At 40.9% G+C, this 26,203-nt stretch overlaps 1 protein-coding gene across 2 annotated transcripts in view; it reads left to right on the plus strand.

Annotated features, from left to right (window-relative positions):
• The window catches only part of LOC126281715 (caspase-1-like), a 129,339-nt gene that overhangs the window by 92,612 nt on the left and 10,524 nt on the right, over positions 1–26,203 (plus strand). For both annotated transcript variants that reach the window (XM_049980892.1, XM_049980901.1), the window contains one exon: positions 12,658–12,799. In XM_049980892.1, the coding sequence (XP_049836849.1) occupies positions 12,658–12,799 (142 nt within the window). The remainder of the gene's footprint in view (positions 1–12,657; positions 12,800–26,203) is intronic.

The raw sequence follows: 26,203 nt of genomic DNA on the forward strand, positions 1-26,203 counted from the left end.
TGTTCCCATGAGATAAGTGGGATTCTTAGAAAATATGTAATAGCTCTCTGAAGCAGGGTATTACCCAGATATACTGAAGTATGCAATTGTCAAAGCACTGCATAAAAAGGGGGTATGTCTGACGTCAACAACTACCACCCATGTCTCTTCTGACAGCCTCATCCAAAATTCTTGAAAAAGTAATGTATTGTACAGTAGCTTCACACCATTGTAAAAACAAAATTTTAACAAAACGTCAGTTTGGTTTCCAGAAAGGTTTTTCAACGGAAAATGCTATATATACTTTCACTAATGAAATATTAAATAATCTGAGTAACCAGAAGTCACCCGGTGGTTTTTTTGTGATCTCTCAAAGTCTTTTGATTGAGGAAATCATGAAATACTTCTAGATAAGCTCAAGTATTGTGGTATGAATGGGGCAGCGCTCAAACGGTTTAAATCATACGTAACTGGAAGAGTGCAGAAAGTTGAAATAAGCAATTCACATAATATGTAAAAAAACTTTTGATTTCTCAAACTGAGAAACAATCAAAAATGGGGTACCACAAGGTTTGGTCTTGGGTCCTCTGCTGTTCTTAATATACAGGGTGGACCACTGATCGTGATTGCGCCAAATATTTCACGAAATAAGCGTCAAACGAAAAAACTACAAAGAACGAAACTTGTCTAGCTTGAAGGGGCAAACCAGATAGCGCTATGGTTGGCCCGCTAGCTGGCGCTGCCATAGGTCAAACGGATATCAACTGCGTTTTAAAAAAATAGGAACCCCATTTTTAATACATATTAGTGTAGTACGTAAAGAAACTTGAATGTTTTAGTCGGACCACTGTTTTCGCTTTGTGGTAGATGGCGCTTAATAGTCACAAACATATGTCTCACAATTGTAGACGAACAGTTGGTAACAGGTAGGTTTTTTAAATGAAAATACAGAACGTAGGTGCGTTTGAACATTTTATTTCGGTTGTTCCAATGTGATATATATGAACCTTTGTGAACTTATCATTTCTGAGAACGCAAGCAGATACTGTAAATACCAAATTACTGCAACAAATGCTCAAAATGATGTCCGTCAACCTCAATGCATTTGGCAATACTTGTAACGACATACCTCTCAACATCACATGCATTGACAATGCGCTGACGCATGTTGTCAGGCGTTGTCGGTGGATCACGATAGCAAATCAACTTTCCCCACAGAAAGAAATCCGTGGACGTCAGATCCGGTGAACGTGCGGGCTATGGTATGGTGCTTCGACGACCAGTTCACCTATCCTAAAATATGCTATTCAATACCGCTTCAACCGCACGCGAGCTATGGGCCGGACATCCATCATGTTGGAAGTAAATCGCCGTTCTGTCATGCAGTGAAACATTTTGTATTAACATCGGTAGAACATTACGAAGGAAATCAGCATACATTGCAATATTTAGATTGCCATCGACAAAATGGGGGCCAACTATACCTCCTCGCTTAATGCCGCACCATTCATTAACCCGCCAAGGTCGCTGATGTTCCACTTGTTGCAGCCATCGTGGATTTTCCATTGCCCAGTAGTGCCTATTACGCCAGTTTACGTTACCGCTGTTGGTGAATGACGCTTCGTCGCTAAGTCGTGCGCGCGCAAAAAATCTGTGATCGTTCCATAATTTCTCTTGTGCCCAGTGGCAGAACTGTACACGACGTTCAAAGTCGTCGCCTTGCAATTCCTGGTGCATAGAAATATGGTACGTGTGCAATCGATGTTGATGTAGCATTCTCAGTACCGACGTTTTTGGGAGTCCCGATTCTCACGCAATTTGTCTGCTACTGATGTGCGGATTAGCCGCGACAGCAGCTAAAACACCTACTTGGGCATCATTATTTGTTGCAGGTCGTGGGTGACGTTTCACATATAGCTGAACACTTCCTGTTTCCTTAAACAACGTAACTATCCGGCGAACGGTCCGGACACTTGGATGATGTCGTCCAGGATACCGAGCAGCGTACACAGCACACGCCCGTTGGGAATTTTGATCACAATAGCCATACATCAACACGATACCGACGTTTTCCGCAATTGGTAAACGGTCCATTTTAACGCGGGTAATGTATCATGAAGGAAATACCGTCCGCACTGGAGGAATACCACGTAGTTGTACGTTTGTGACTATTACAGCGCCATCTATCACAAAGCGAAAAAAGTGGTCCAACTAAAACATTCATATTACTTTACGTGCTACACGAATATGTAATAAAAATTGGGGTTTCTACTTAAAAAAACTCAGTTGATATCCATTTGGCCTACGGCAGCGCCATCTAGCGTGCCAACTGTAGAGCCATCTGGTTTCCCCCTTCAAGCTAGACTAGTTTCTTTCTTTGTAGTTTTTTCGTTTGATGCTTATTTCGTGAGATGTTTGTCGCGCTCACTATCAATAGACCACCCTGTATATTAATGATCTGTCATTTTATATTCACGAAGATGCAAAGCTGGTACTTTTTGCCGATGATACAAGTATAGCTATCACACCCAACAGACAAGAATTAGCTGATGAAATTGTAAACGATGTTTTTCAGAGAATCTTTAAGTAGTTCTCTGCAAATGGGCTCTCATTAAACTTTGACAAAATACAGTATATACAGTTCCACACAGTAAATGGAATGACACTACTAATAAATATAGACTTCGAACAGAAATCGTTAGCTAAGGTAGAATATTCAAAATTTCTAGGTGTATGCATTGATGAGGGGTTGAACTGGAAAAAACACACTGAAGATCTGCTGAAACGTTTGAGTTCAACTACTTATGCTATTAGGGTCATTGCAAATTTTGGCGATGTACATCTCAGTAAATTATCTTACCACGCCTATTTTCATTCTCTGCTTTCTTATGGCATCCTATTCTGGGGTAGCTCATCAAATGGCTCTGAGCACTATGCGACTTAACTTCTGAGGTCACAGTCGCCTAGAACTTAGAAGTAATTAAACCTAACTAACCTAAGGACATCACATACATCCATGCCCGAGGCAGGATTCGAACCTGCGACCGTAGCGGTCGCTCGGTTCCAGACTGTAGCGCCTAGAACCGCAGGGGCACTCCGGCCGGCGGGGTAGCTCATCATTGAGTAAAAGCGTGTTTATTGCACAAAAGCTTGTAATCAGAATACTTGCAGGAGCTTATCCGAGATCATCCTGCAGACACTTATTTAAAGAGCTAGGATCGTGAGTTCGAGTCTCGGCCCGGCACACAGTTTTAATCTGCCAGGAAGTTTCATATCAGCGCACACTCCGCTGTAGAGTGAAAATTTCATTGTAGCTAGGGAGCTTCATTGTAGCCTCACAATATATATATAGCATCAAAAGTCTGACAGATAGCCATATAGCAGTTAAAAGGAAATTAAAAGAATTTCTGAATGGCAACTCCTTCTACTCATTAGATGAATTTTAGGATATAGTAAGTGGGTAATTTCCCCACCCCACACCAAAAAATTAAAAATATTAAGTGTCATGTAAAATCTTGTGCAATGTAATATCTTGGATAGACACCTTTTACTAACCTGACACATTCCACATCATTACGAAGTGTCGTATTCATGATCTATGGAACAAGTACTTATCTAATCTCTAATCTAATCAGCATCTATTACCGTTCGTCATCCTCTGGTCTGGACTCCTCTGCATCAACAGTTGATTTGTGTGGACTGAACAGCGGTGGTGAAAGACTACATCCCTGCCTTTCACCCTTTTTTATCCGAACTCTTCGTTCTTAATCTTTCATTTTAACTATTCCCTCCTAGTTATCGAACTCTCATATTTTTCAGAATTTCGCACGGTTTGCACCATTTTATACTACTGGACGATTTTTCTAGGTCGACGTACCTTATGAACGTGACTTGAGTTTTCCTAGAACTTGCTTCGACTATCAGTAGCAACGACAGAACCGATTCTCAGGTTCCTTTACCCATCCGAAAGCCAAACAGATCACGTCTGAGAGATCCTCTGTTTTCTTTTCCATTCTACTGTATATTATTCTTGTCTGCAACTTGAGTACCTTATTTGATGGCAAGTATTTCGAAGCTCAGTTTAAGTTCGACTTTAATGCTAGATCCTGAGCTAATAACAAGCATCCAATCGGATACAGGGATTACTGAACACAGGGTTGTCGGATACAGGGATTACTGAACACAGGGTTGTCGTAGCGAGACTGAATATTGTAACCACCAAATCCTCCAAAAATATACCTGTTCAATAAAGCAGATAAAAGTTCACTTTATGCCTTCCTGAGAGACAATCCCCACTCCTTACATATTATCAATGTAAGTGTAGACCAGATGTGACTTGAATTCAAAGAAATAGCATCGGCAGCAATTGAGTGATTTATACGAAATAAATTAACAAACGACGGAGCTGATCCTCCTTGGTACACAAAATGGGTCAGAACACAGTTACAGAAACAACAACAAAAAATCAATCCAAATTTAGACAGACGCAAAACCCCCAAGATTGGCAACCTTTTGCGGAAGCTCTAAATTTAACGCGGACTTCAATGCTTATAATAGATTTCACAACTAGATTCGGGCCTCATTTAAAATATACCATCGGCGAACTACAATCAGTGCCTTCTCTGCACGATGGCAATCGAAATACTGTCGATGACAGTGCTGCTAAAGCAGACTTACGAAACACAGCCGTTCGAAATTCCTTCACCAAAGAAGACGAAGTAAATATTCCAGAATCCGAATCATGAGTAGCTGCCAGCATGAGTAACTTAGAAGAAGATATCCTCGTAGTACTAAACCAACTTAAACCACTTAATAAAAGCAAGGCTTCTCATCCAAAAAGTATACCAATTAGGTTCCTTTCAGAGCATGCTGATGCAATAGCTCCATATAAACAATTATATACAACCGCTCGCTCGACGAAAGATCCGTACCCAAAGACTGGAAAGTTGCACAGGTCAGTCCAATATTCAAGAAAGGCAATATCAATAATCCACTAAATTAGAGGCCATATCATTAACGTCGATATGCAGCACTTTTGTGTTCGAATATTACGAATTACCTCGATGAAAATGGTGTAATGATACCTAGTCAACACGAATTTAGAAAAAAACTGTTCCTGTGAAACACAATTAGCTCTTTACTGACACCAATTTTTCAGTGCTATGGAAAAAGATTTCAAATTGTTTCCGTATTTCTAGATTTCCAGAAGGCTTTTGACACTGCACTTCACAAGCTGCTTGTTATCATATTGCGTGCTTATAGAATATCGTTTCAGTTATGCGACTGGATTCTGATTTCCTATCAGAGAGATCACAGTTCGTAGTAACTGACGGAAAGTCATCGAATAAAACGGAAGTGATTTGTGGTGTTTCCCAAGGTAGTGTTATAGACCCTTTGCTGTTCTTTATCTATACAAACGATTTAGGAGACAATCTGAGCAGCCATATTAGGCTGTTTGCAGATGATGCTGTCGTTTATCGACTAGTAAAGTCATCAGAAGATCAAAACAGATTGCCAAACGATTTAGAAAAGATATCTGTAAGGTGGAAAATTGGCAGTTTGACCCTAAATAAAGAAAAGCGTAACGTCATCCACATGAGTGCAAAAAGGAATCCGTTATACTTCGATTACGTGCTAAATGAATCAAATCTAAAGACCATAAATACAACTAAATACCTAGGAATTACAATTATCAACACCTTAAATTGGAAGGAACACATGGAAAATATTGTGGGGAAGGCTAACAAAAGACTGCGTTTTATTGGTGGGACACTTAGGAAATGTAACAGATCTACTAAGGAGACTGACTAAACTACGCTTATCCGTCCTTTTTTAGAATACTGCTGTACGGTGTGGGATTCTTACCAGATAGGACTCACGGGGTACATCGAGAAAGTTCAAAGAAGGGCACCACGTTTGGTTTATCGGGGAGTAGGGGAGAGAGAGTCACTGAAACGATACAAGATTTGGGGTGGCGTAATTTTCTCACGAAATTTCGATCATCAACTTTCTCCTCCAAATGCGAAAATATTTTTTTGACGCCGACCTGCATAGGGAGTCACGATCATTACAATAAAATAAGGGAAATAAGATCTCGCACGGAAACATATAGGTGTTCTTTTTTTCCACGCGCTGTACGAGATTGGAATAATAGGGAATTATTGTGAAGGTGGTTCGATGAACCGACTGCCAGACACTGAAATGGATTTGTAGAGTATCCCTGTAAATGTAAATATAAATCCCCTCTGCCTTCCACGTCGCTTTCCATTTCTTCTTTTATCATGTCATCCAGCATTTCCTCCCCGACGCAGGGGCCTTCGTTGCACCTTTTCCATCTATACGCTCTTTTCTCTGAGTTTCATCAGAGTGGAATTCCTCTTGCGCTCTTAAGGGGGGGGGAGGAGGAAGGGGGGGTTGGACGTCAAACGAGCCGTCTTCGAGCAGGAGAGACACCACAGGACATTTTAATTTCCACTGTCTATACTTTTTCGAATAAATTCATAAAACTTTGGTAGCATGACCAGGAAGGATTCAGGATTCACAATCATAGCACTTGAAGTTAAAAAAATTTTTTTTTCATGTGAATGTTCATCATTTTTTCACTTCTATTGGCTGCGTTTCTTTCTATAGGTACAAGTTTCTTTATAAGTAAGAGAGATTCTTCCATGAATTTTGCACAGCATACAAACCATACTTACAGGTGTATGAAACTCTAGAAATTATTTAATTTATAAAAAAATGAATGTGCTGTTACATTTTAAACTTTATGTTTAGAAGAAACTCAAATATTACCGTTAAGTATCTCAATTTTTACCACAGTTTTTAATATATCTGGAACATTCTAGAGTTTCATACACCTTAAGTATGGTTTGTATGCTGTGCAAAATTAATCAAAGAATCTGCCTTACTTATGAAGAAAAGTGTACCTATAGCAACAAATGCAGCCAATGGTAAGTGAAAAAAGGTGAAATACAAATGTAAAAAAATAAATTATTTTCTTATTTTTTTGAACTTCCACCACTATAAGTGTAAATCCTGAATCCTTTCTGGTCATTCTGACAAAGTTCTATGAAATTATTTTTAAAAGTATACAGTGGAAGTTAAAAATTCCTGTGGTGTCTCTCCTGCTCTAAGTCGTCCCGTTTGCGTCATACTACCCTTAATACTAATGCTTTAGATTTTAATTTCCTTGGCATTTAGTTCGAGTTTTCCATGTGCAGAAAAGGTCCTTCGCACGACTATATCTTTCTCGATCTTTTTCAAAGTTTTTCTGTAGTCGTTTTTGCCTTAACTTCCCTGTACTTCTTTATTTCATTCATAAGTGACTTACATCGTTGTGTTCCTGTTCTTTCCTGAACAGTTTTGTACTTCTTTGTTTCGACGGGTAAATGGAATTTTTCCTCCGTTACGGGAGGTTTGTTCGCAAATAACTTCCTCGTACCTATATTTGTCTGGTCAACTTCAGTTACTATCGCCTTTAGAGATGACCACCCTCTTCAACTGAACTAGGTATTGTAGTATTCATTATTGTCGGATTTTCCATCGTTAGAGGACTCCAAAAGCACTTCGTCATTCCAGTTCTTTCCACATCGATTCTTCCGGACGCGTGTGTTAACCTACAGCCTATTTTTCATCATTAGTAAATTGTGATATGAGTCTATATCTACTCCAGAGAACGCCTTACAATCCAACATCTAACTTCAGAATCCCTGCCTTACCATGGTGTAACGTATTTGGAATCTCCCCATGTGTCCAGGCTATTTGCAAGTATACATCCCCCTCTTGTCATTTTTTAACCGCATATTCACTGTTACTTGTTGAAATTTATTGCTGAACTGACTTAGTCTCTTTCTTCCGTCATTCCGACTACCCGTAGCCTTTTGTCCTGTACGTCTGTATCCGCCCGCACCCTTCCACCCCCTAGCCCTCCCGTACCTGCTACAGCGTTCGCCGGCTGGATTGGCCAAGCGGTTCTAGGCGCTACAGTCTGGAACTGCGCGACCGCTACGATCACAGGTTCGAATCCTGCCTCGGGCATGGATGTGTGTGATGCCCTTAAGTTAGTTAGGTTTAAGTAGTTCTAAGTTCTATGGGACTGATGACTTCAGAAGTTAAGTCCCATAATGCTCACAGCCATTTGAACCATTTGCTACAGCGTTCAAATAACCCACAATTGTGATTTTCATATCCCTTTACTTACTGAATACTCTTTCAATATTCTAACACATCATCTCTGCCTTTCCATTTTCATCTTGTGACTTACTTGAAATGTTGTTGTTGGTTTGCTGCTGATTCTGATGATAATAATCTTATCCCCGAAATGTTCACAGTTATCTACTCTATGGCCTACTTCCTTATTCGTTATGAAGCCTACTCATGCAACACTATTTGCTGCTTCTGTTGATATTATCTTATATTCGTCTGATCATAAATCATCACCTTCATTCAATTTCATTTCATGGTCCTGTACTACACTCCTGGAAATGGAAAAAGAACACATTGACACCGGTGTGTCAGACCCACCATACTTGCTCCGGACACTGCGAGAGGGCTGTACAAGCAGTGATCACATGCACGGCGCAGCGGACACACCAGGAATCGCGGTGTTGGCCGTCGAATGGAGCTAGCTGCGCAGCATTTATGCACCGCCGCCGTCAGTGTCAGCCAGTTTGCCGTGGCATACGGAGCTCCATCGTAGTCTTTAACACTGGTAGCATGCCGCGACAGCGTGGACGTGAACCGTATGTGCAGTTGACGGACTTTGAGCGAGGGCGTATAGTGGGCATGCGGGAGGCCGGGTGGACGTACCGCCGAATTGCTCAACACGTGGGGCGTGAGGTCTCCACAGTACATCGATGTTGTCGCCAGTGGTTGGCGGAAGGTGCACGTGCCCGTCGACCTGGGACCAGACTGCAGCGACGCATGGATGCACGCCAAGACCGTAGGATCCTACGCAGTGCCGTAGGGGACCGCAACGCCACTTCGCAGCAAATTAGGGACACTGTTGCTCTTGGGGTATCGGCGAGGACCATTCGCAACCGTCTCCATGAAGCTGGGCTACGGTCCCGCACACCGTTAGGCCGTCTTCCGCTCACACACCAACATCGTGCAGACCGCCTCCAGTGGTGTCGCGACAGGCGTGAATGGAGGGACGAATGGAGACGTGTCGTCTTCAGCGATGAGAGTCGCTTCTGCCTTGGTGCCAATGACGGTCGTATGCGTGTTTGGCACCGTGCAGGTGAGCGCCACAATCAGGACTGCATACGACCGAGGCACACAGGGCCAACAGCCGGCATCATGGTGTGGGGAGCGATCTCCTACATTGGCCGTACACTTCTGGCGATCGTCGAGGGGACACTGAATAGTGCACGGTACATCCAAACCGTCATCGAACCCATCGTTCTACCATTCCTAGACCGGCAAGGGAACTTGCTGTTCCAACAGGACAATGCACGTCCGCATGTATCCCGTGCCACCCAACGTGCTCTAGAAGGTGTAAGTCAACTACCCTGGCCAGCAAGATCTCCGGATCTGTCCCCCATTGAGCATGTTTGGGACTGGATGAAGCGTCGTCTCACGCGGTCTGCACGTCCAGCACGAACGCTGGTCCAACTGAGGCGCCAGGTGGAAATGGCATGGCAAGCCGTTCCACAGGACTACATCCAGCATCTCTACGATCGTCTCCATGGGAGAATAGCAGCCTGCATTGCTGCGAAAGGTGGATATACACTGTACTAGTGCCGACTTTGTGCATGCTCTGTTGCCTGTGTCTATGTGCCTGTGGTTCTGTCAGTGTGATCATGTGATGTATCTGACCCCAGGAATGTGTCAATAAAGTTTCCCCTTCCTGGGACAATGAATTCACGGTGTTCTTATTTCAATTTCCAGGAGTGTATATATGGACGGAAGTATTGTATTTCCCTTTTAAAATTTTATTTCTCCCCTGCCACATGCAGATTTCCGACATTTCACTCCCTATTCTGACCATTATTTTGTAGAGTAAAATTTAACACTCCACCACAAAAAACAGCAGGGCCGTGCAAAAACACCTGCCCATTAGCACTATTGGCATTAATATCAATGTTGTCTACAGCATTATAAACTGTGTGGCATGAACGCCTCCTCCTATTCGTATTATAATGCGTCATTTCCGTGGCTCCTTGCTGTTGCTCGTGCGGCTGCTCGGCGACTGACGCCGTCTTGCAACAAACTCTATTTTGTTATTCAGTCTTTTTCTTATAGACATCTCTCACTTTGCACTTCCGTCCCACAGATCCGATTGCTTGTCTAATCAGGAACGGTTAGATAGTGGAGAGATTATCATGCAACTTTTCACTCACAGGCCGTATGTGTTGTGGATACGTGCAATGATTTCTACATTCTCATGCCGTCAGTCATTGCTGATTCTTGCACCTTTCAGGGACAATTGCCACCTCCAAGGTCATACGTTGTATGAATCTCTCTCAGCTGTTCCGTCCTTTTTGACCACACTGTAGAAATAACGAGGGTGACTCCTTATACCAATACCGATAATTGCTAGGACTGAACCCGGTACCAGGAAATTCTGATCATGAGTGAAAGACACTACCTTTAGACCATGGTGACAACGTAAACACATTTAAATGTTCTCGTTTGACAAAGAGCGATTGGCACAGCGACACCTCTTCTTTCACAGACATTGTGTCACTTGTGTCAGCGGTGCAGCATCGTGTCTGACGGTACCCATTCTGCACTATATACAACGCTACACAGCCACTAGTGTAGTATTTCCAGCCAGTGATAAATACGTGTTCCACTGAGCTTGCTTCTTACAGCCACACAAAAGGGGAAATCAGTTCTCTGTTGCAGTGGATCATGATGCAAGGGACTCCCGTAACCCACCGACCGGGCTGAAACTTCACTATAGTCTGTCGGTAAACCGAAGAGCGATCTAGAGAGTCCCCACTCTGCCTGCCCTGCTACGTCACGAGGCGCCTCTACAGGCTGTTTCACAACGCAGTACCGGCCCTGCCGCGGCACGCGCTTGAAATCTGTGGCGTTTTTCTTCCTCTGACGAAATTTTTGAATTTTTCCCACGCGTTTTCAATTGGATTTAAATCACAGTTGTATGGTGGAAGTCGCAGCACAGTGTGCCCATAAGCTTCAAGTATTTTATTAATTTCAAATATTTTGTCTTCCATCTTACGTTGTTTCATTAAACGAAATAATTTTGTTTTTATCATTAACAAATCAACTTCCACCTTCTTTTTTAATAATAATTCAATCATTTCCCTTTTATTTGAGGACCTAGTCAGAGCTTTGGAATGCCCCTTGCAGTGACTTGAGGTGTTGTTGGTTCAAATGACTCTGAGTACTGTGGGTCTTAACTTCTGAGTTCATCAATCCCCTAGGACTTAGAACTAGTGAAACCTAGCTAACCTAAGGACATCACATACATCCATGCCCGAGGCAGGTTTCGAACATGCGACCATAGCGGTCGCGCGGTTCCAGATTGAAGCGCCTAGAACAGCTCGCCCACTCCAGCCATCTGAGCTGTTGTTCATTACTATAACAAAGTTCGGTGGTAGATTCGGAATTACTTTAGTCGATATCCAATTTCAAAAATTTTCGTAGTTCATTTGCCCATTGTAGTCCCCTGTTGCATATCCTGCTTTATAAATTAACTGTACATTGGATAAAAACCCAACTTTTGACTCGATATTGACCACTATAATCCTATTGCTTCAGCTAACATTGACGATAATGCTATCAACACCAGGGCCCCGCCAACATTTTCTGTAAGTAATTTTATTCTTCACCCAAGTTTCATCAATATAAAAGAAATTTTCTGCCTAGCTCCCTTCATTTGCTCACTTGTTTCGGGTACTAACATCGCCAGTCAATTATATCCATTCTCTCTATCAGAATTTTTCGTTTACTTATAGAGCTTTTCCAGGTAAATCCCATTTGAAGCAGTGTCGTATGTAACACATCTTTCTGCCAAAGAAAATCGATTTTTTGTTTCACGGCAGTAAGTAATGCCCGTAACGTCAGCATTATTTTTTGGTTTATGTGAAAGTCCTCCATCGTTTGTCGAGTGACCGATTTTGTGAAACTGCCTGTAACGATGAGTTTCCTCCAAAAATTATCAGTTTTCCTTCATGGCGGTTCCAGTAAACCACGCAGTCTATTTTCGCGTTTCTTCCTTACACGTCCTATTGTGGCAAGGCTGACATTTGCATAAATTGCAGCCCTTTGACTATGACTGGTAATATTAGCCAACAGTTCTTTTTGTGCCGCCTCTTTAACACATGATGTAACATTAGAGACGATCGTACGCTCGTTACTCCATAAATACATCTTCTCCATATTCTGCACATTTTCTTGCAACCCATGGCGATTATCAATCACTTCCAGATACCGAAGTGTATCAATAAGGATACAAAATTAACTGACTGACAATGGCAATTCAGATCCCACGAAGAGAACGACGTGTATCACTGCACGCCGATCTACAGCGCTAGGCAGGTAATGGGCAACTGATTTTGGGTGCCTCTGTTGGCCAGTGGCAGGGTTCTTCTGGGAAAGGCCACTTCCCCCACCAAGAGTGCTGCTCGCTCTTAAGTTTACAGACAGACTATAGCACCCTCATGTGTTTCTGTTATGAATCCCTGCTGGAGCGCTCTCTTTGTGTTGCAGGCGTGTAAGGGAACAGATACTGATGCCGGCGTGATGGTGAGCGACCTCACTACAGACGCCCCAGACAGTGGCTATGCCGAGGAGGTCACTTACCCAGTGCCTTCTTACGCCGACATCATCGTTTCATACTCGACATTCGAAGGTACAGCCTCGAAAATTTCCATATGTTTGACTTAAAGGTTGCCTACGTTTCAAAGTCTTTCCTTATTCTGAGAGACGCTACGGGCAAAAATGTCTGTGTACTGTAACTGGCAACAAATACTTTAGAAAATTTTTCCAAGTTTTTTGCATATACCCATTAATTATATAACAAATTTATATAAACATGTCATCCACCCATCCACCCCCCCCCCCCACACACACATCATCATCATCATCATCACCATCATCATCAGTTACCTGCCATATTAGCAGGTCCTTTGCCTCTCCATTTTCTGCGATCCATTGCTTCCTTCCTAAGGCTGCTGTATATTGTACCGTCCATCATGTTATCCAGTATCTGGGATCACTTCCTTCCTCGCTTCCTTTTCCCTTCTACATAACCTTCTAAAACTGTTTTGATCAGTCCGTCATTCTTTCTTAATATATGCCCAATCCAATTTCTTTTCTTCTCTTTATTACATCTAGTAACTGTCTTTTCTCTCCTACTCTTCTCAGTACCTCTTCATTTTTTACTCTGTCCATCGAACTTATTCTTTCCATCCTCCGCCATGTCCACATCTCAAAAGCCTTCAGACTCTCTCTGTCTTTCTTTCTCATAGTCCATGTTTCAGCGCCATATAGAAGAACACACCACACAAGACATTTTATGAGTCTCTTCCGGAGTTCTCTGCCCAGACGGCTGCAGAAAATTCTCCTTTCCTTATAAAACGCCTCTTTTGCCATTGCTATCCTTGTTTTAATTTCCGTGGTCCACTTCCAGTCAGCGTCTATCGTGCTTCCAAGATACTTAAAATTTTGCACCTATTCTAGTATTTCTCCATTCAGCATAACTTTTAGTTCCTTATTTCCTCCTAGCGCCAATACTTTTGTTTTATTCGTGTTAATTTTCATTCCATATTTTTCCGTTAGTTTCAATTGTGTCCACCAAAACCTGTAATTCTTTTCCCCCTGTGGCTAGAAGGACCATGTCATCAGAAAACCTCAAACACCCTGCTCTTCTTCCTCCAGTTTCTGTAAACTGCGACTGCACCTAGCATCTACTGCTGAGCTGAGCTACGGTGCCGGTATACTCGGCTGCTGCCGCTTCGTGCCGCGCGGGATTAGCCGAGCGGTCTGTGGCGTTTGCAGTCATGGACTGTGCGGCTCATCCCGGCGGAGGTTCGAGACCTCCCTCGGGCATGGGTGTGTGTGTTTGTCCTTAGGATAATTTAGGTTAAGTAGTGTGTAAGCTTAGGGACTGATGACCTTGGCAGTTAAGTCCCGTAAGATTTCACAGACATTTGAACTTTTTTTTTTGCCGCTTCGTGGTAAAAATATCCACGCACAGCAACATATTTGACGACCGAAATTATCTTGCGATTTTCTCAACAATGCTTGAGAAGTACGCGCTACTGTTTACACATTTTGTTGTCCTTGTGGAGTACTACGAGTGTACGAAGTTTGCAGTAAATCTGAGTTCCAAACGTCGTGGCCTTACCTTATAAGTCCATTTCGTGATCACAGCGTATAAAGTATTCATCAGCTCAAAACAGTTCAGAATTTAACAGGATGATTCACAGATTAACATGAGCGACACCGAGAATAATATCCCACACTATATCTGTCCACTGTTCCGTGATATGAGTGTAGCACGCTTAGATCTCTCATTAGTTAGAGTCCTTGAAAAGTTGGGTATTGTTGCGGCAGTTCCGTCTAGAATCACTCACCACTGAATCACGCACATTACCATATCAGTCTCCTTCTTCCCGCACTCCCGTAAAAGGGTCTCCGAAAGTTATAGTCTCATAGCAGCTGTTCACCGCCAAGAATCTACCACCTTCTTCCAGCTCCCTTGAGCTCTACTCTCGGGAAGTCCCAGTTTCCACTTGACTCAAGCAGTATTCCACCACAGTCCAACTTTCATTGGCCGAAGGCCATCCCCAGCAAGAATACATCTTTTTTTAGCTCTACAGGCATAACTTGACTCACTTAACCACTTTCCCACACTAAACTAATATATTATAACAGTATTTAAATACAGAACATTCTACAAACCTAAGATAATTTACAATAATTATAAATCAAGGTTTCTCCATAAATAAATAAACCAGTATTCTTGTCCAGGTGCGCTCATGATAAATGACAACAGTTAGTCGCTGTACACTGAAGAGCCAAAGAAACTGGTACACCTGCCTAATACAGTGTAGGGCCCTTGCGAGCAAGCAGAAGTGAAGCAACACGACGTGACATGGACTTGACTAATGTCTGAAGTAGTGCTGGAGGTTATGGACACCATGAATCCTGCAGCGTTGCCCATAAATCCGAAAGATTACGAGGAGTGTAGAGCTCTTCTGAACAGCACGTTGCAAGGCATTCCAGATATGCTCAATAATGTTCTTGCCTGGGGAGTTTGGTGGCGTGTTTCTGGAGCCACTGTGTAACAATTTTGGACGTGTGGGGTATCGTATTGGCCTGCTGAAATTGCTCAAGTCCGTCGGCAATTCCAACTGGACAATGCGACATCCAGCACGTCCGAAATTGCTAAAGAGTGGCTCCAGAAACGCTCTTCGGGGTTTAAACACTTCCGCTGGCCCCCAAATACACCAGACATGAACATTATTAAGAAGAAGAGATCTCCACCCCCTCGTACTCTTACGAATTTATGGACAGCTCTGCGGGACTCCTGGTGTGAGTTCCCTCAAGCACTACTTCAGACATGAGTCGAGTCCGCGCCACGTCGTGTTGCGACACTTCTGCGTGTTGGCGGAGGTCCTGCACGATATTAGGCAGGTGTACCAGTTTCTTTTTCTCTTCAGTGTATATGACAAGTGATGCGCAGAGTACTATGTGCGACACACCATAAGGTGACTTGAGAAGTAAAGATAGATAGCGGGCTACTACACTAAGGAGGAGGAGTATTCACGAACTCATTACTTGAGATATGTATGACTGTAAGTAGTACACTAATGTCCTTAAAAATTTCTACTCCGGAAGAACATGGCCAATTGAAGTTTTAGGCTCGCCATCTCTTTGGCAGCACATGGCATCACACTATTACGATTACAGAACCGTTCATTACCTGTGACCTTGAGCACTGGCTATTGTCCAGAGTGCCGCAGTGACCATGTCTAAACTTTATCGCATGCATTCAACAAGGATTGGACTGTTTCCACGAGGATTGTCTTCCCTCCTGACGGGTATACGAGTCTACAAAACATCAACAGCGAATGACTACCGTTAGTATATGGCAAACTAACCCCGTTCTAAATGTTGTTGTTGTTTTGAGAAGTAAAGATAGATAGCGGGCTACTACACTAAGGAGGAGGAGTATTCACGAACTCATTACTTGAGATATGCATGACTGTAAGTAGTACACTAATGTCCTTAAAAATTTCAACTCCGGAAGAACATGGCCAATTGAAGTTTTAGGCTCGCCATCTCTTTGGCAGCACATGGCATCACACTATTACGATTACAGAACCGTTCATTACCTGTGACCTTGAGCACTGGCTATTGTCCAGAGTGCCGCAGTGACCATGTCTAAACTTTATCGCATGCATTCAACAAGGATTGGACTGTTTCCACGAGGATTGTCTTCCCTCCTGACGGGTATACGAGTCTACAAAACATCAACAGCGAATGACTACCGTTAGTATATGGCACACTAACCCCGTTCTAAATGTTGTTGTTGTTGTGGTCTTCAGTCCTGAGACTGGTTTGATGCAGCTCTCCATGCTACTCTGTCATGTGCAAGCTTCTTCATCTCCTAGTACCTACTGCAACCTACATCCTTCTGAATCTGCTCAGTGTATTCATCTCTTGGTCTCCCTCTATGATTTTTACCCTCCACGCTGCCCTCCAATGCTAAATTTGTAATCCCTTGATGCCTCAAAACATGTCCTACCAACCGATCCCTTCTTCTAGTCAAGTTTTGCCACAAACTTCTCTTCTCCCCAATCCTATTCAATACCTCCTCATTAGTTACGTGATCTATCCACCTTATCTTCAGCATTCTTCTGTAACACCACATTTCGAAAGATTCTATTCTCTTCTTGTCTAAACTATTTATCATCCACGTTTCACTTCCATACATGGCAACACTCCTTACAAACACTTTCAGAAACGACTCCCTGACATTCAAATCTATACTCAATGTTAACAAATTTCTCTTCTTCAGAAACACTTTCCTTGCCATTGCCAATCTACATTTTATATCCTCTCTACTTTGACCATCATCAGTTATTTGGCTCCCCAAATAGCAAAACTCCTTTACTACTTTAAGTGTCTCATTACCTAATCTAATCCACTCAGCATCACACCCTGTCTATTCCGTTCAGCTGCTCTTCCAAGTCCTTTGATGTCTGTCACAGAATTACAATGTCATAGGTCAACCTCAATTTTTTTATTTCTTCTTCATGGATTTTAATACTTGCTCTGAACTTTTTCTTAGTTTCCATTATTGCTTGCTCAATATTCAGATTGAATAACATCGGGGAGAGGCTACAACCCTGTCTCGCTCCCTTCCCAACCACTGCTTCCCTTTCATGTCCATCGACTCTTATAACTACCATCTTGTTTCTGTACAAATTGTAAATAGCCTTTCGCTCCCTGTACTTTACCCCTGCCACTTTCAGAATTTGAAAGAGAGTATTCCAGTCAACATTGTCAAAAGCTTTCTCCAAGTCTACAAATGCTAGAAACGTAGGTTTCCCTTTTCTTCTAAGATAAGTCGTAAGGTCAGTATTGCCTCACGTGTTCCAACATTTCTACGGAATCCAAACTGATTCTCCCCGAGGTCCGCATCTACCAGTTTTTCCATTCGTCTGTAAAGAATTCGCGTTAGTATTTTGCAGCTGTGACTTATTAAACTGATAGTTCGGTCATTTTCACATCTGTCAACACCTGCTTTCTATGGGATTGAAATTATTGTATTCTTCTTGAAGTCTGAGGGTATTTCGCCTGTCTCATACATTTTGCTCACCAGCTGGTAGAGTTCTGTCATGACTGTCTCTCTCAAGGCTGTCAGTAGTTCTAACGGAATGTTGTCTACTCCCGGGGCCTTGTTTCGACTCAGGTCTTTCAGTGCTCTGTCAAACTCTTCACGCAGTATCTTATCTCCCATTTCGTCTTCATCTACATCCTCTTCCCTTAAAATAATATTGTCCTCAAGTACATCGCCCTTGTATAAACCTTCTATATACTCCTTCCACCTTTCTGCCTTCCTTTCTTTGCTTAGAACTGGGTTGCCATCTGAGCTCTTGATATTCATACAAGTGGTTCTCTTCTCTCCAAAGGTCTCTTTAATTTTCCTGTAGGCAGTATCCATCTTACCCCTAGTGAGATAAGCTTCTATATCCTTACATTTGTCCTCTAGCCATCCCTGCTTAGCCATTTTGCACTTCCTGTCCATCTCATTTTTGAGACGTTTGTATTCCTTTTTGCCTGCTTCATTTACTGCATTTTTATATTTTCTCCTTTCATCAATTAAATTCAATATTTCTTCTGTTACCCAAGGATTTCTAGCAGCCCTCGTCTTTTTACCTACTTGATCCTCTGCTGCCTTCACTACTTCATCCCTCAGAGCTACCCATTCTTCTTCTACTGTATTTCTTTCACCCATTCCTGTCAATTGTTCCCTTATGCTCTCCTTGAAACTCTGTACAACCTCTGGTTCTTTCAGCTTGTCCAGATCCCATGTCCTTAAATTCTTACCTTTTTGCTGTTTCTTCAGTTTTAATCTACAGGTCATAACCAATAGATTGTGGTCAGAGTCCACATCTGCCCCTGGAAATGTCCTACAATTTAAAACCTGATTCGTAAATCTCTGTCTTACCATTATATAATCTATCTGATACCTTTTAGTATCTCCAGGATTCTTCCATGTATACATCCCTCTTTTATGATTCTTGAACCAAGTGTTAGCTATGATTAAGTTATGCTCTGTGCAAACCTCAATCGTTTTGCTACGCGAAAAATCAAAATGTCGCTATCTTATACCGAAAAAGCTGTTAATATGAAAGGTACCAAAATGTGTGGTTTCTCGATTTGATTACGTATATTTTGCCACTCTGTACAGGTAAATCAGAATAGGCCCTGTTAATATTGCAGCAATTGAAATACACTCCAAATAAGCGAGAATATTTTGGCACAAATGGTCATTTTCATCTACCACATTTACATAAACAACATGACAGGATGTAATTCACGAAGTACCAATATCAAATGCCTATTACGCCTACTATAAGCTAACAGTTTCATGTTTGGAAGTAGTGTCAAATTACATTCCTACGCTCCAGTTCCTCAAGCAAGTGACCGAAAAGTGGTAGTACGAAATTTTTATATAAATTTGGAATCGTCATATTCTTCTATATAATCTGTATGATGTCACCATTTCTTCTCCTCCCTCGTTCTAACAAATCTTGTCATTACAAATTCTGTAACTATTCCTACCATTGTCAAAACCTGTTCTCCGGTTAACTTCACTAACCCTGCCGGAATCACCAGTTTCGTTTGCCTCGTTTATTCTCCGGTTAGGCATTATTACATGTTCGTAGAATGCGTTTTCCGCGCATTTCCTAGAATGAAACTTAGAGGCTTCTGAGTGGTGGCTGTAGAACTGGCCCCTAGTGGTGTAGTGATATGGCAAAAATTTTCCGTCAAAATTTCATTTTCTTGGATACACCGAGAAGATTAATATGTAATCTTTCTTACTTGTTATTCCTGTTAGTCATTTGTTTCCACTCTGGTAGTTGGCGTATATGGATTTCGCTAATAATTCTAACAACGCTGATTATTCACACACCCAATCAACCACATAAACAAACAGCGACTGGCATTCATCATTCACACACCCAATCAACCACATAAACAAACAGCGACTGGCATTCATCCGTTCGGGTTTATTCGGCTCAGCTCGTATAGCCCTATCCGCTTTTGTCTACGAGAAAGTGTTTTATTTCTAGATGCGATGGGGAATCCCCTGGCAGAGATATCACGCACATTATGTACAGATTGTAATATCGATTTATTATTCGTTCAGAGATCAACTTAGAAAGAGTTCAAAAATGTTCAAAAGCCAACAGCGATGCGTTTCAAAATCATACGAATAATCGACAGACCGACGTGTCCTGGATGAAAGGCGCTTTGTGAAATAAGTTTCTTTTTCTCAAGAATATGAATTTCGAATTTGGTACCTCCTGCAATTTGTTATCTCCCGGCGGAGGTTCGAGTCCTCCCTCGGGCATGGGTGTGTGTGTTTGTCCTTAGGATAATTTAGGTTAAATTTTGTGTAAGCTTAGGGACTGATGACCTTAGCAGCCAAGTTCCATAAGATTTCACACATATTTGATATTTTATTTGCTCCTAGATCTGGGCTGGCTGTGGGTGTTATCTTCAGAAGAACAGTCAAAGCCTGATTTTCATCAAACGACTAGAGCGCTGTGTTTCGAAATCGGATCGAAGGTTTCCATCGGATCTACATCTTCCATAGAGTTTGTCACAAACTTAACAAACAGATAGGAATGCATAACGTGTCAGTTGATGTTTTCACCAAACCTGCTCCCGACTTCCATTCTCCCAGACCACTTCACCAACGTAACGTCTAATGGCTGACGCAAGTGCGCTGAATTAGGTGGCAGAAAAATAGATTCTGTGTTTTTTTCCAATATCTGATAACGTCAATATTCAAGTTTCATGATACGTTATCTCCTATGGGAGCTCTCTTGCCTTCACATTCTTTGAAAAAAGAAATGTAAAGTACCAGAAACCAATCTACAAATCTTGCAGCACTCATCCCGATGAGACCCTATTAAACCAAGTCCCTTTTGCAGCAGTTTTCACTAATATATCCCGACAGTGGCACTTGTTGTTGTTCATACTGTCCCACCTCAACATGAAGAAGTGGAGATCACTTGTTGCATCTCATGTCACACAAGAAATTAGATTAGATTAGATGCACTTTTTGTTCCATAGATTCTTAATGAGGAGATCCTCAAGGATGAACACCATATCATAAAGTCAAAAAATCTTAAATACATTTTTTTCACAGATAATTACAAACTTCTGACAAAATCTGTATTGTACAACACACTAATGATATAAGGCTTAGGTTACTGAAGCCATGTTTTATGGAACAGAAAATCAGCTTAAAACGCTTATTTACATTCATCTCATTCCTGCAGTGATGATATTAAGCAGTCATATTTGACACAATGAATTTCATATTATTAATAATAGTTGTGCATCATTCGGTAATACTAATAAATTCGTTAGTTGAGTAGGAGATAGCCAACAATAAATCATTTAGAATCGTCTTAAACCCAACTTAATTAAAAATTAAACTTTGCATGACTGCTGGCAAGTTATTGACAATTTGTGTTCCAGAAAAATAGACATTTTTTACAGACGATGCAAGTGACATTAAAACTTTGTGCAAACAATTTTTATTTACAGTTGTTTTTTCCATAAACTGAACTGTTGGTTTGAAAAAGAGATATATTATTTATGACAAATTTCCTTAGGAATAAATATATTTGTGATGCAGTTGTTAGTACTTTCAGCTCCTCGACAAGGCTTCTGGCGGACATTCCTTAGTTCACACCGAAAATAATTCGTGTTACACGCTTTTGCACTTGGAAAACTTTAGCTTGGCTAGACAAATTGCTCCAAAAAATGATGCCATATCACATTTGGGTGTAAAAGTAAGCGAATTATGCCACTTTTTTTATTTTCATACTTCTTATGTCTGATAATATATGCATCGCGAGTAAAGACTTGTTTGGATGCTTCAATAGTTCTGTGAACCAGGCGAGTTGCTTATCAAGATGTAATCCCAAGAATTTAACACTGTCAGCCTGTTCTGCAGAAATCTCTTACTGATTCTGAACTGCACGTAGTGTGTGTCTTAATTTTTTTTATTTTTTTTTATTTTTTTTTTTTTTTTGAAGTGTTAGCGACAAAGAATTGGCTAGGAAACATTTGTTGGTGCCCACAAAAATTTCATTAACTGATCTTTTTAAAACTATACTTGCTTTGCTGTTTATTGCAATGTTTGTATCATCTGCAAACACAACAAATATGTAATTCAGTAATGTTATTGATGAAAGGTCATTGACATACACATGGAGATTAATGGCCCTAGGATGGAACCTTGTGGAATGCCACATGTTTTTAGTTCCCAGTTGGATGATACCCAGTAGGTTATCACAAAACTCTTTCTTATTGAAGTCATTCATTTCCTTTTAGAGAGATTTGATTTGAACCATTTTGCAAAATTCCTTGTTACACCATAACATTTTACTTAAATGATTTTATGATTTACACAGTGAAGTGCCTTTCGTGGATCAGAAAATGTAGCAGTAGCCGTTAGTTTACTGTTCAAAGAACAAGTACATTTTCGCTATATGTGTCAATAACCTTCTCTATTTCAGAACCCTCTCAAAATACGAACTGTGAGTTTGGCAATATATTATTTGTATTCACATTATTAAAAAGTTGTCAGTATATCACCTTTCCTAAAATTTTCTTGTGTGATGGCGAAATTGAAATCAGACGGAAATTTTATGGTATTTCCTTATCTCCTGTCTCATAAATGTCTTCACTTTAACATATTTCAATAATTTGGGGTATTTTCCATTGATAAATGACTGACTATACAAAGTAATATTTTACTAAACTTTGTAGAAAATTCTTTAATTAAATTTTTGGCCTTTTTAGCGTAGCTATTAGATTTTTTCTTTTTAAAGATTTTATGCCGAACAATGCTTCTCCTCTTTTTAATGATAGTCGTACTATAAATGTTGCTGAAGTAAATTGTAATGGCTGGTCTGAGATACTCCAGGGGAGCTTCTGTTGAGTCTGACAACCTTTTCAGTTATGAAATCTTTGCTAAAAGCTTTGCAGCTCTGCACACAGCTGTCACCCTTTTATCAGTTATTCTTAAAGCTGTCACCTCCTCTTTTCTGCTTCAACTAATCTCCTACTTAATTGTCTCATATTGTCTTTATTTTGTTACTTTACATGAAATTTTTTCTCGTAATGCATTTTACCTTCAATGTTTTGCAATTTCTCTTCTAATAGGCTATGGCGTCAACATCAGAGCTGTTTGCGGCCGACAGATATAGTTTCTTTTCTGTCACCTTTGTCGTCTGTTCACTGCATAGCTCAAAAATGCAGACTGGCCGATTGTGCTCACCATGGTAGCATTCTCCCGCCGTTGCGCGCTGTGTTGAGTCGAGTCACGTGCACAAATACTGTATATTACCACTCAAAAAATCTCCAATGTCGAGGACGTACTCTTACATTAAGAGCTGTTGTGGTTTCTGGACAATGAAAGCCGGTTCAATGAATTAAATGTAACCAACCCAAACCATACCAGGTGGTGTCAAACACTCCACGCAGGCTGGTCCAGGTGTTCTGCAGTTCTCCGAAATAGAATCGTGACTGCGAAATTGAGTCTTCAAGCCTTGCGACAACTGTCATGATCTTCATGTGTTGTGACAATCTCTTGTGGTCCATACACTCATCAAAGTGTATGGCCCTTATCAATACATTGATTTCACAGTACCATTCGATATACTGTCCTACATGTTATGCTATGACAAATTACTTCCGATAAAATCATTTCTACCCTATTAGCACTCATTCAGATGCTTAAATTGAGCTCCTTGACATCGCCACAGCATCATTGTATTTGTTTCCAAGTTTCTACCCGTTTAGTGGGTATTGGGTGTGTGAGGCATTGTGGCTCTCCAGTCGTAAAAGGGAAGGCATTTCTGAACCAATGCGTATAGTGCTAGCACCTTTCTGCAAACGAAATAATTAGATCGTGGATTTTCATGCACTATCAGATCGAAAAACATACATGCATTCATGCAGTACCATATCATTGCAACATGCGCAATGAGGTAGCAAAACAAGACAAAACAAAAACTAAGAAAATGTGCTGTTGTAATATTCGGTTCCTTATATATTTCTGTTTCCTTCCAAAATAGTACAAAACAAAAACTTTTTTTCAAATTTTCCTTACATAAACTTATCACACAGAACCTTTGGACATAATAAATCATCTTTCTATGTCAAAAACGTGAAAGTGAAGAAATTTCGCACAAAGTCAGATCATGTTGAAAGTATTTTACATTTCTACCACAAAACATATTCTAATAACTTTGTAAACTTAAAATAAGGATTTTAACTGATGATTTTATTTATCTTAAAAGATACAGAACCAATTTCTCTATAGGATGATTGAAAATGTTTATCACCCTCTCCAATAACTGTTGGAGCTTCCACCAGTTACATGTGGCTTCCTAGATGAATTCAGGTCTTGCTTCAAATCTGTTTCTTTGAATGTCATTTCCGCAATCTAACAATGAAAAAAAGAAATCGCGTTTATGAGGCTTTTGAATCGAGTGAAGTAAACAGGTATTAATTTCAATAAATTTGCGGGCATATATGGTCTGTTACCGACATGGCTTCATGTAAATTAGCAAAGGAAAAGATGACAGCATTTATCCAGACAGCCCACCTGGTTAAAATAAGCTACGACAACAAAGCTAAGTCTGGCAGGATTTCTCTAAATGCGGCTACACAGACAGGTGCTTTCAAGAGTATGTCCAATATAAAAATAATCGGGATATGATTTAATTAATGCTGTCAGAATTATCAAAACCTTGTATTTTGTATGACTATTTAAATTGTTTGTGGAGGATATCAGCGTATTCACATTGTCATATTTTCAGCGTACTCGTTCACCTGCATGATGCAGCGCATAGGCTAAACATGTGAAGTGCTAGGGTTAGGATAAAACATTGTAATTGCTTCCCCTGCCTTCATTTTATAGGGGACAGCATCGCTTAGTAACAAAAGGACCCTTTTTATTTAAATTTATTGGCACGAAAAATATTAACTTCTGCCGACAGCTACTGGGAGCAGCTAGGACGACTGAGCTTGCTATGTAGTTTACAGACTAACAACATTCGCCAAGTTACTCACGTTCTACACTATTAGCGGAATTCGTATGAAAAAAGTTAATATATCCAATATATGGTTGCTGTTGTCGTGATCTTCAGCCCTGATGCAGCTATCCATGCTACCCTATCGTGTGCAAGCTCCTGAATGTGCTTAGTGTACTTATCTCTTGGTCTCCCTTGATGCCTCAGAACATGTCATACTAACCGATCCCTTCTTCTAGTCAAGTTGTGAAATAAACTCCTATTCTCCCCAATTCTATGCAATACCTCCTCATTAGTTACGTGGTCTACCCAACTCATCTTCAATATTCTTCTGTAGCACCACATTTCGAAGGCATCTAATCTCTCCATAAATAAACTATTTATCGTCAATTTTTCACTTCCATACATGGCTACACTACAGACAAATACTTTCAGAAACGACTTCCTGACACTTAAATCTATACTCGATGTTAACAAATTTCTCTTCTTCAGTAACGCTTTCCTTGCCATTGCCAGTCTGCATTTTATATCCTCTCTACTTCGACCAGCATCAGTTATTTTGCTCCCCAAATAGCAAAACTCCTTTACATACTTTAAGTGTCTCATTTCCTAATCTCATTCCCTCAGTATCACCCGACTTAATTCAACTACATTCCGTTATCCTCGTTTTGTTTTTGTTGATGTTCATCTTATATCCTCCTTTAAAGACACTGTCAATTCCGTTCAACTGCTCTTCCAAGTCCTTTGCTGTCTCCGACACAATTACAATGTCATCAGCGAACCTCAAAGTTTTTATTTCTTTTCCATGGATTTTAATACCTACTCCGAACTTTTCTTTTGTTTCCTTTACTGCTTGCTCAATATACAGATTGAATAACATTGGGGAGAGGCTACAACCATGTCTCACTCCCTTCCCACACCACTGCTTCCATTTCATATCACTCGACTCTTATAACTGCCATCTGGATTCTGTACAAATTGTAAATAGCATTTCGCTCCCTGTATTTTACCCTGCCACCTGTAGAATTTGAAAGAGAGTATTCCAGTCAACATTGTCAAAAGCTTTCTCTAAGTCTACAAATGCTAGTAACGTAGGTTTGTCTTTCCTTAATCTTTCTTCTAAGGTAAATCGTTGGTTCAGTATTGCCTCAAGTGTTCCAACATTTCTACAGAATCCAAACTGATCTCCCCTGAGGTCGGGTTCTACCAGATTTTCCATTAGTCTGTAAAGAATTCGTGAGTATTTTGCAGCTGTGACTTATTAAACTGATAGTTCGGTCATTTTCACATCTGTAAACACCTGCTTTCTATGGGATTGAAATTATTGTATTCTTCTTGAAGTCTGAGGATATTTCGCCTGTCTCATACATCTTGCTCACCAGATGGTAGAGTTTTGTCAGGACTGGCTCACCCAAGGCTGTCAGTAGTTCTAATGGAATGCTCTCTACTCCCGG

Source organism: Schistocerca gregaria, chromosome 1, assembly GCF_023897955.1.
Source record: "Schistocerca gregaria isolate iqSchGreg1 chromosome 1, iqSchGreg1.2, whole genome shotgun sequence".
Taxonomy (NCBI): domain Eukaryota; kingdom Metazoa; phylum Arthropoda; class Insecta; order Orthoptera; family Acrididae; genus Schistocerca; species Schistocerca gregaria.